The sequence below is a fragment of the Pseudomyrmex gracilis genome, unplaced genomic scaffold (genome assembly GCF_002006095.1).
Source record: "Pseudomyrmex gracilis isolate BER0280 unplaced genomic scaffold, ASM200609v1 scaffold_121, whole genome shotgun sequence".
Classification (NCBI taxonomy): domain Eukaryota; kingdom Metazoa; phylum Arthropoda; class Insecta; order Hymenoptera; family Formicidae; genus Pseudomyrmex; species Pseudomyrmex gracilis.
In genome coordinates, this window is record NW_018020705.1 from 145,154 (window position 1) to 156,451 (window position 11,298).

General features: G+C 37.3%; 2 protein-coding genes across 5 annotated transcripts in view; one reads left to right on the top strand and one right to left on the bottom strand.

Moving 5' to 3' along the window:
• Positions 1-11,298, bottom strand: part of LOC109856518 — a 53,225-nt gene that overhangs the window by 38,830 nt on the left and 3,097 nt on the right. Inside the window, exons 2-7 of one of the 3 annotated variants that reach the window (XM_020431871.1) lie at positions 5,921-6,636; positions 5,247-5,370; positions 4,948-5,077; positions 4,658-4,822; positions 4,367-4,568; positions 4,124-4,248 (exon numbers count right to left, since the gene is read on the bottom strand). In XM_020431871.1, coding sequence (XP_020287460.1) covers positions 4,124-4,248; positions 4,367-4,568; positions 4,658-4,822; positions 4,948-5,077; positions 5,247-5,370; positions 5,921-5,942 — 768 coding nt within the window. In that variant the 5' untranslated portion in view covers positions 5,943-6,636. Of the gene's footprint in view, positions 1-4,123; positions 4,249-4,366; positions 4,569-4,657; positions 4,823-4,947; positions 5,080-5,246; positions 5,371-5,920; positions 6,637-11,298 lie in introns of those variants that run through there. The other 2 variants (XM_020431872.1, XM_020431873.1) reach the window with 2 other exon arrangements.
• On the top strand, positions 6,742-11,030 carry LOC109856519 (conserved oligomeric Golgi complex subunit 1). 2 transcript variants are annotated; one of them, XM_020431875.1, is made up of 10 exons: positions 6,742-6,978; positions 7,192-7,359; positions 7,471-7,753; positions 7,829-8,030; positions 8,108-8,524; positions 8,596-9,502; positions 9,586-9,865; positions 10,007-10,216; positions 10,343-10,398; positions 10,805-10,883. In XM_020431875.1, exons 1-9 carry the CDS (start codon positions 6,842-6,844, stop codon positions 10,367-10,369), a joined length of 2,631 nt encoding a protein of 876 aa, XP_020287464.1. In that variant the 5' UTR covers positions 6,742-6,841; the 3' UTR covers positions 10,370-10,398; positions 10,805-10,883. The 2 variants fall into 2 exon arrangements, with proteins under 2 accessions (XP_020287464.1, XP_020287463.1); XM_020431874.1 differs by lacking the exon at positions 10,343-10,398 and having other exon boundaries at positions 10,805-11,030.

Here is an 11,298-nt window from a genome sequence, read left to right on the forward strand (position 1 = left end):
AATTTCTTACGGTCGCTCGCGAAAAATATCTATCGCGCACTTCCTGATTTCGTTTTTCTTTCGGAAAAGAGGGCAATCGTTCTAATGTGTCGCGCGAGAATGAAGTTCCGCGGAGTTACGAGCGGGCCGTGCGCTTCCAAAAATACTCTCAACCAGTTCAAAAGCCGAACTACCGCTACTGTTCGGCTTTACGCATTTTCCGCGCTTACGCATCTGTCGTTCTACTATAGCGGCCAAATCAATCTCACCTCGGAATTTAATTAACGTTACTCGAGTCGAACTCACCAATGATTTCGTTTCGAGCGAGATATATGTATACGATAAAAATAAAAAGTTAACGAACAAGCTAATTATTATAAAGAAATGAGTTTTTTTTTAACAAATCATTTGGACTAAAATATAACTATTAAATATTAACATTTTGAATAAAAATTATAATTATAAGACGGAAAATACAAGTCAGTAGATGGTAGAATAGAAAATGCGTGTTGCGTTCCCGCTTTTTCGTAGCGTGTAATTAAATTTAAATTCAATTTAATTCGGAGCGATCCGCTAATCAACGCGATTACCGGATATTCCGCACGTACAACCGCGCGTCCATAAAATTCCACAAAGATCTACTTTCTCTTTATACGGACAATTCCACGTGAACTCGCTTGACCTCGAACGACCGACTTCAACATCCACGAATGTCGTTCAACGGAGCATCCACGCAAAATGCGTTCCCGAGTGTCGTTGACCAAATTTAGCAAAAAGTAATATGCGAAACCGGAGCTCTCGGAGCGTGGCAAAATCAGAGCACGTATGAGAGATCGATATAGCAAGTATTCGAGTCACAGTATACATGCTTAAAGTACGCGGGACACGTTGTTGATCACAACTCGCAGGACTACTTATTTCTTAATCTTATCGTAAAGATAACAGTATATATTACTGCTATTTTACGTCTGCTCATTTTCAGTTAATACATACATATGTTTAAAAAAAAAAAAAAAAACGTTCAATAATTTTGAAGAGATAAAATGCAATAAAATAAATAACACGGCTTTTTTTATTTAAGCATAAATTTAAATCGAGAAATAAGACTTTATAGCGCACGTACGTGCAAAATATATAAATTTTTTAACGTGTAAATCACCTCTTCCGAGAGAAGAAGAGGTGATTTATCCCGCAGACATAAGTCTCCCAGACCTGCTCAAAAAGTGCGCATCGACGGTTCGAGACAAAATTTAGCTTTTTTTTTAACGCTTACATCTTCGAAACTACTATAAATTGTTTTTTTTTGTTTTTCTCATCGACGCGGAATCGTCCAATCCTTTTTAATTAAAAAAAAACTAAGTTGATAAAATACTGATTTTTCAATATTTTCATACGCGGAGATATTCGATTTTAAAGTAGCGTGGGTCTGTAAGACTCCAGTCTGTCTTACTCGTAGGTTGCAGGTAAAGGGTTAATACGCGTAGAAAATTCGAATTGTGAACAACAATCCTAAGATTCAAAAGAAGCTACTTTGCATCACACACACGTATAAAATTATTCATTTAACTTCCTAATGAAATTAAAAAAAAAAATCTCCACGCATCTCGACTTGAAGAGTTGAACCCGGACCTCCCGCATACCGTGCAAAAACAATATGCAATAAATTCTAAAACACTTCGTAATATATAAATTTTCCTTTCATCTTTTACGCTACCAATACGCAATAAACGTTCTCATCCAAAAGACAAGCGCGATAATAGTCAGAGATTGCATTTGCAAGATTAGACTGGCAGCATCCACCGTAATTGCTTCATTGTTTCATTGTGCTCTTTGTTGCAACAATAACGGGACAAATATCACAAAACGAATCTCTCCCATTCCGCGCTACATAAAGAATTGCGGATGGTCGAAATTAGTTCAAGGTGCGCGTGTTATCACGGATGTGGAGTCTCTAAACGAGAAACAGATTAGCGAGCGAGTCGTGTTTCAGTTAGCAACAATGCGCGCGTTTGGTATTGAGATGAAATGCAACAAGTTGAGAGCGGGCAGGAAACGTTGGCGTCTCTCTCCAGATCGGAATTCGGAACTGCGACTTTCACGTTCCGAACTCCATTATCTCTCGTGCCGAAATTGCATATCGCGCGCGATTTTCATTCAAAAAAAAAAAAAAAAAAAAAACGAACATGTTATTAAATTAAAATCGTCGACGCTTAATCTGACCATTAAAGCGATTCGTTTTCAGAGATTACACATTTTATATTCGCAATTCTAGATACCTATTTTAACGAGTTTCAAAATTGTCACGACACATTTGAGCGGACAGAAAAACATAATAAAAATGTTCGATCGAAATATGTGAGCTTACCAAAATGCATTATCCACCACGTCAACGAAGAACGGCGCACGTCAGCGTGAAAACGGGATGTATCGGTAGGCGGATGCGATCGAGATAGCACGCGTATCACACAAGCAGAGGAACCACGAAGAGAGACCAAGCGAGTCGACGAGCATCCCGTCTTGTAGTCGCGACAACTACACTCGCAAGGCGTCGGTTAACGCATCATCTTACTTTTTTCACACAGCCCGGCACAGACGCGCATTTCTTCTCTTTCTCAAACGTTTCGCCTCCGCTTCTTCGCGGCGGTTTCGTCGCACTCGTACTCGTCACGACGCATGAATGAGTACTTCGCCACGCTGTGCCGCGCGCGGGGTCACGAGAGGGTTCGTTCGTTCGTTCGTTCGCAGCCGTTGGCGGCAACGGCGGCGGCGGCGGCGGTGAAACCACGTCGAATGGACCGCGCGAAGAGTTCGAGCTCCGAGCGCTGCCGCGGTATGTCTCAGTTAGACGAGGACGGACGGACGGAAAAACGAGTAGGAGGCGAAGAAAGAAGGGAGAGAACCCGAGCGGCAGCGGCGGCCGGTTAAACCCGAAGGAAGAAACGGCCGTAGGAAAGACGAGACTCGTTCGGCTGACCTGTGGTACCCAACAACAAGTACGTGTAGCGTGTATAAATCCTCTTGAGAAGAGAAGAACCTCCCGCTGTGTGTCGAAAACGAGCAAGATGATTGTTAATGCTGGTCTTGGTGAGAGTCAGAATGTAAGGAACACACAAACGTTGAGAGGGATGCCGCAATCACACCACAATCGAAATACAAAAGACGCGCACCATTCGTATTTAAATATAACAATGGTCTAGGAATAAAAATGAGGCGAACGTAAAGAGAAAAAAAAACTAGAGAAAACGACGGGAAGATAAATGTGACGAGAGCATGAAAGAAGAAAGAAGGGAAGGCCACTTTGGATCAACGTGTTCGTTGTAAAGTGCGCGTCCACCGGCGGCGACCGTGGAACGGCGAACTCTGTCGGCTCGTGCAGCCGGCAGGCAGCTGCTGGTCTCTCCAGCGCGCAACGAAGCGCATCGTTTGTGTCCGAACGGGTCTTCGGCAAAGATCGGAGCCCGGAACAAAACAACAAACGCGCCGGCTGTTCGTTCCCCACCCCAAGTTGCCGTATGTCGTCATATACATCCGTTGTTCGACCATAGCGTTGGCCGGTACGAACGAAAATTCAGCCCGATACGCACGTGCTCGACCAACGCGTGCAGCTTTATTCTTAGCACGTATTCCGCCGAATCCTGTCTCTTAGTATTCTCACTTTGGTGTTAATAATTGAACCATCTAACGCACGAAATGCTTCCGCTATCGAAGCGAATTTATTAACATATTTACTCTTTGTTCTTGCTGCGTCTATCTTATACAAGTCACTTGTTAAAAGTAGAAAGCAAGACTTTAAAATCAAGTTTACGTACAACAAGTATAAAATTATGTTTCAAATGTTTTGTTTTTGCAAGTTATTATTTTTACGCTACAAGTATGAAAGTTTGTTATTCAATTGTAAGGTCAAGTTTTTAGTCATTTATATCGAAGTAACATACCCGTGGCTCTGCTGTTTTCGTACATACAAAACAAACTTCCTTACTAAGCATAACAAATAATGAAGAAACATCTGGCATGTCGTTGGTGACATATACCATATGACGAAATGTTCAACTGAACGGAAACCGTAAAATTATACATTGCGCTAGTGGGACAATAACGATAACATTATTGTCTAAATAAAATGAAAGAAACCACCGTCACTTACCATATGCTTTACTGCTTTTTCCTCTAGTTCCGACAGTGTCCAGTTGACATGGAAGCTCAGTGGTTGAAGACGTGACTCCATCTCTCGTAACCATTTTCTTAGACATTTTACTTCACGTTCAAAATCTGATAGAACAAATTAAATTAATTATATGTACCATTTAATAACAATCAAAACGCAAAATGATAAATGTGTATTATTATAGACTATTATAAGTATTTAGGAAGCAATATAATCTTTTACCCGCTGATATATCTTGTTGACTAGATACGGGTCGGTCTATCGGCGCCATAATTTGTTCAACCAATTCCCATTTTGCGTTCAAGTGATCTACACGCCAAGCCACTTCATCTTTTAAAGCAGGGGCGCGAGAAATTAATTTTTCCGCTTGTTCATTAAACAATTTACGTCTGTATGCCTTGCGTCGCAACTCTTCCATGTGAGTCTAATAAATAGACAAATTTATTTAAATTTTTTTACGATTACTTAGATAAATTCCAATATATATTTTAGATCACACAAAAGTATACATACTGCACGCAGACTTTTATCTAACAAATTTTCCTCCTTAGAATAGACCAATTCCTGAAGAATTCTTAACCATGAGTAAAGTTCTGAAAATTGGGCACTGATTTCCTTTAAATTCCAAGATTGTGTTGACACATCTGTTTCATCCCATGTTAGTTCGCCATTTGCTTCCTGAAATAAATAACAAATATAACCTCTTGTTCTTGTTATTATCTAATATTTATATTTTAATGTATAATATTTAAGATGTACATATACATAACATATGTTATGTATATAAATTTAAGACAATTTACCTTGCAAGTTTCAATTAAATTAGTGTCCATAATATAATCATAATTAGATCTGATAGCTGCCCAAAACTCATCTTTGCAGTCTTCATAATTTATCCACATTCTTTGAATATTTGGTTGCTTTGGATCTTTCCTATAAAAAATATACAATATTATTAAACTAGTTATTATAATTCACAATTACATATATATATATACATGTATATATAGTTTTACTATAAAACAATTAATGCTGATGCATAATTGCTAAATAACTATTATGATGAGTAACATTAGTGTGACTAATATTACTAAGAACAAACCTTTTTTTTGTAAGACTGTTGTACAGTCTTTCAATTGCTGGTTTGACATTTTTTTGCCTTTCTAAACTGTGACTATTTGGCTGAAGTGACGTTAAAGAGACGCTCATCTTTTTTGCCTTATAACCTGCATTACAAAAAATATTAAATATGTAATAAATATGTATACATTTACTAATACAATATCTATTTAAATTTATTATATAATATTTATATTGTGATATAATAAAAAAAAATATCAATAAAATATTGATACAAGTATCAAAAATAAAATATGTACTTTTATCATATATTTTTGATCAGAAACTATTTTAGTAATATCTTACTGAATCTCTATTTAAAGCCATAACCAAAATTGTGCGTGATCAAGACACGGGAAAGGAGAAAGGAATTTTGTCAAAATATATAATTTATTCCTTCGAACCTAACCCTACTTTATAAATAATTCTGCATTCTTAGCTATCAATCTTCTATGTACTTAGCGTCTGGTGAAAATAGCAACGAGGCGAGAGTCTCCGCGGGAATGTGCTAATTTTAGAAAAAAAAATTGCAGCAACTCCACTTTGTTATATCTCTTATCTGCTGCGACAAATACACACAAAAAAAAAAAAAAATCGCGAATAAATTAATATCCTTCGCTCTTATCAACGGCGGCGGTAAATAGAAGGATCGCTCACCCGTTTTGTCGTCGACCGTCATTGGACCCCCTATTAGATTTTGTATTCAGTTCTAGATGTGCATTACGCACGTTTTCGCCGATGAAACCGGAGACCAGGAGAGAGCTCAACAGCGGACCTCGCGTGATTTGGTGGGGTCGTGGACAAACATCCGAGCTACGAGCGTGAGAGAAGACACACCTGCTCCGTCGTCTTGCGAGGAATGTCACCGGACAATTAAAAATTTCATCGCTCACGGCTTTACGGTCACTGCTCGCGTTCTCCGCCCACGAAGGCGCCAACGACGGTGCAACCGATGCGGTGCCGCATGTGCGCGATATCAATCATCCGCCGACGACGCTCTACGAACGGGCATAACCTTGCCGTTCCGGAGGTGGCGATGTAACGACGTAGGGCGAATTTGTCGTGGTTCTTTCTTTTTGCGTTAAAGAACCGCCGCATACCATAGTGCACAGTCCGGCCTGCTCCGGCGCTGCGCGTGCGTTCTCGCTGCTGTTCGCCTGCACCTTGATACGTCCTTAGCGCGCGACAATTCGATGATCGGTTATGTCAGCTTTCCTCCGATTTATTATCTTTTTGATCCACTTCGTCAGACATGAAAGTCTAACTACGTGCGACCACGAATTCTCGATTATTCGTCGTTGGCGAGATTGGACTCGTCACGAATGTTGTCCTTGTGCTTCTTTGATAAGCATTTTTCGAGAATGAACGATTTCCTAAAAAGGGAATTGTGCAGGTGTAGTGAGAGGAATATTGTGGTGCACAGCACAGGTGCAGCGCCGACTACCAGAAGTGCAGCAGCTAGATCGATAGTAGTTGTAATCGTCATATGGTAAAGCAGCGACAGGTTTGACACTCTAACCTATGATGTGATATTTGGCTACGTGGATTTTCCAAGGGAAGAATTTAAATTTGTCAAAAATGACAACAACAAATTATCTGGATTTAGATATAAATAAATTATTCGAGCAACATACCATTAAGGAGATCGAAGAGATTCAAAAAAAAATTCAATTGGAGAGTGACAGGAAAAAAATAGAATTGAGAACACTAGTTGGGTAAGAGAGATCTACTTGTGTAGTTTTAGTTTATAATTTGTGTTAAATCAATAGCTAAATTGTTTTTCATCAAAATTTGTAACAATTTTATCTTTTTGTCATTCCTCTTTCAGTTTAAAATTGATGAAACAATTATACATTGTTTGAAGCTATAAAGATCTTGTTATAAATCTTGAAAACTTATCGACAAAAACTTGTTTGAATAATTTTCAGAGAAAGATACCGGGATTTGATATTAGCAGCTGACACGATTGGAAAAATGAAGATAACGTCTGAGCAAGTTGTTACAAGAATTGCCAAAATAGAAGATAAATTTAGAGAATTGCAGAAGAAATATCTTATTGGTTTTAAGACAGAGCCAATTGAAAATAAATTGGACAGGTAGTCTTTGCCAAGATGTTGCTGCATCTGTGCACATTGTTTGGCTGCAAATATAAGATGAAAATATTTACGTTACAATGTCAGAATCTGCATTATAAATTTTTTTTGTAGGAGACAGCATGTTCTGGATTCTATTGTCATCCAAATCAAAATTTTAATGGACATTCCTCAATACATTTGGACAAGCATTGAGAATCAGAATTTGTTATTTGCTACGCAATTGTATATAATAGCGCAACACATAAATTATAGTTTAATATTTGAAGTAGGCAGCACAGAGCTGTCACGAAAGTATCCAATTGTCTCAAAACAGTGGGATGTAATTTCTCAGTTTAAGAGTATTATATCCAATGAGTGCAACAGGATACTACAGTCATTAGATGTTTCAATTACAGTTAGTATGCAAATTTGCAAATTTATCTGTGTGATGGCACATCATGAAATGTTAATGATCTAATTTGTCTTGCAGAATGCTGCCAATTGCTTAGCATCTCTTGTATTCTTAAATGAATCGTCATTTGAGGATCTCTTAGACAAATTGATATCAACCAGGAGTTACGCTATTGAGTCTATTATTAAAGAGGAAAGTCATGATAGTGTCAAAATTAAGTTAAAATTATGTATAACATTACTTATACAAACTGTATACTTAATATATTCATGCTTTATATGTAAGTATATTGGTTTTTATACAATTATATTATACGAAGTAAAATTTTATATCAAATATTTTCATTTGTGATTACAGATGCGGATAATGCAACAAATGGTCTAGTCTTACAGTTTATAACCGACATAAAGGATCAAGAAGCATATTGCTTGCTGTTGCAACTTGATACAAATCGAGATTTACTTGATGAATTTTTGCCGCCTGTTACCAAAAAGCATAAACCGTTTGTTCAAGATGTACCAAACACCTTTCCGTTATCAGTTCTCCAAGACAAAGTTAAATCTTGGTTGGAATGGGTCAGTGATTTTTCTAATCGCGAAGTCGCGAAATTGTTGGATTTAATCATCTCTATCAAAGGCCTGTACAACGTTCGAGAAGAAGCTATAAGAGTGAATCTACCTGAAAATTGGAATTCCATATGGGAGGAGCTATCTTTACCGAGAATAAGCTTTTGGACGGAATTCTTTCAGCCTATTATAACGAAACGAGCAAAATGTAAATATTATATTTGTGAACAAAGAAAGTTTTTTATTCGACATAACTATAAGACCAATCTCTTTCGACAGGTATTATAACGGATAAATGGACGGATGCATTAGGCGATTTGAAGTCTAATATAATAGACTTGCTTGACAAAGTAGCGCATGATAAATTCGAATTTCCGGAACACGATTTGCGATGGTTCGTGTGGAAAGATTCTCCCACCGATATCCCACAGAAGCTCACGAAGAACGGCGGACTGGATAATAAGAGATCTCTGCTAATGAAAGCTAAAGGATATTCGCCGAACATAATCAAATTGTGCGAAAAATTCGACGAAAGTTTGTACACATTATTGTCCGATCTCGAGTATTATTTGTACGAGACCGAGCGAGTAATATCGGTTAAGGACGACTTAATTTCGGCGAATATATCTCTGATCGCGAATTCGTTCTCCGATCGCAATGAAGTTCAAGAACATCTGCAAGTAATTAGCACCGAGAGACTCGAAGATCTTGTTCAATTCATAAAGAGCGCGTGTGTTAACGAGAAACCCGAACACGGCCAACGCGATATAAACGCCATAGTACTGGCTAGATTTCTCTTCGCGCTAATCACTTTGTGCTCGAATTTGAATAAATGTTTCACATTGTCGAAAGTGTCCGGAATCATCATTACGAATGCCAAGTGGCAGGCTGTTTGTGATAATCTCAGAGAAGAAAGTGTTTGCTTGTGGTCCGTTTGGGCCGATGTATATAAGACTAAAATATCCGAACACATGAAGAAGTACATATTGAGAGAGCCGATCGATGGATTGCGCATTCATTGGATTGTCTCGGAGTGGGAAAAGGTTACAATCGATGAAGAATCGGGAGACGGAAAGCGAATAAAATCTGAAATTTTGGTGCCGTATCAATTGTCGATACCTTTACAGAAATTTTTAACAGCTATCTGCAAGGATTTGAACAAAATTATACCTCATACGCTTCCAAAGTGAGTGAACCACATTGCGATATATTATCAGGTTTTGAGACAGACTTGATAGACGGTACAACAATTTATATCTTGTTTTGCAGGAGAGTGCTGCAGCAAATTATCGAAAACATTATCACGGAACTGTTCAATTATTATCTCAACGTGTGCAAAACCTTAGATATCAGGCAGAAGCAGGCGTTTCAAGTGCTGTACGATGTTAAATATTGCACGTTGCTCATGGTGCCTCGCGAAAACAAGATTCTCAACGACCTGTCAGCCAAAACGTGCGATGCTATACTCGCGAAGATAGATCCGTTCGATTACGACGTTTTTAATCCGTTCATTCATACGAACGTCAAAAAATCCGTTCAGAGATCTTTGGTTGGTATTATATTATACAACAGAATTGCGAATGCGATATAAAATTAATTAAGTAATGAGATCGACACAAAACTTATCTCCGTCTTATTTTAGCTAATATGTAGATGATACGTGTGAAAACTTTTTAATCTAATCTTTTAGTTGATATTTGGAAACTTAATACCTCACTTGGAACAATTGCACTCGATTTTGGGAGCGCGCAATGAACACGCGAGCAACGATAGTGCGAAAATCGAGCCTCCGGCTGTGCTCGCGGTCTGCACAGGTGCACCTTGGTTCCCACCCTTAACTGTGACCGCTCCTACGAGAACTTTACCGATTTTGTCAGTGCCAATACCAGACAAAACACAGGTATGCAGAAAAAATTCTTTTATTTCGATATTTATATAACTTTTAATATTTATTACGGTATTGAGAATTAAAAAAAAAAAAACAGCGTAAATTTATTCATTTTTTAAATATATCACTTGCTCTCAGATTGTGTCCTTTGTGAAAATGAGATAAAGATATGACGAAAACTTAAAAAATCTTTGGTAAGCGATTTTGCACGTGACTTTGAATTAACGCGACTAATCGATTTTGTATCAATGTGTAATTGTGGCTGTGTAATTGTGCATTTGCTGCTGATCGTAACACTATTTTTTAAAAAGTGAACGAATACTTTAATAAAAAAAAATTAATATATAAAATGACGTATCAAAATTAATATCGCAGAAAATAGGACAACTACATGACTGCCAGATAGATTCTCGGTGAAATTTGTTATATTAAAAAAAATTATATTAGAAAATCTTTAAAATAAAACGCATATGTGATATACTAACATGTTTGAGTGTAAAAATACGATACATAATCATTTCTCTTTCATTTCCTTTTTATGAAAATTTATATATCTTTTATGAAAATATATATGAAAATATATATAATTTTGTTTTATAGCGCAAGAAAGTGACAACGAAAGAGAATACGAAAACTGATTCTACTAGTGCAACAATAAAATCCGGAGCAGCCGCGTTTTTCGGCGCGATGGGATCGGATTGGTTCGGCAGTGGCAGTTAACTAATTTTTGTTAATTATTCTCACATTGTTGTGAACGATGATTGTAAATATCATTATACATATATATATTATACATTGTGTAAATAATATGTCAATAGAAAATTATCTTTTTACCACATGTATATATTATGTTGTTTTATACCAATTAAATATATTAAGTCAGAATAAATTTATAAAATGCGCATGCAATCATCCCACTACAAGCGCGATACAAAAATCGGTAAATTTTTTTCTTTTTCGAAAAGCAGATTTTTTAAAATAAAATTTTGTCCGTATTTTTTGACGTCGTTCACAACATCGCGCGTTCACTAATGCGTGCAAATCCAAAAAACTATTTAAAAAAGAACGAATTACATCATCCTAGTTACCGATAA

Excerpts from the sequence above, each read along its gene's own strand:
- LOC109856519 (XM_020431874.1), top strand. The coding sequence starts at position 6,842 with ATGACAACAACAAATTATCTGGATTTAGATATAAATAAATTATTCGAG. Across the intron at positions 8,031-8,107 it reads AATATATTCATGCTTTATAT|ATGCGGATAATGCAACAAAT; the intron begins GTAAGTATATTG and ends TTGTGATTACAG. Across the intron at positions 9,503-9,585 it reads ATACCTCATACGCTTCCAAA|GAGAGTGCTGCAGCAAATTA; the intron begins GTGAGTGAACCA and ends CTTGTTTTGCAG.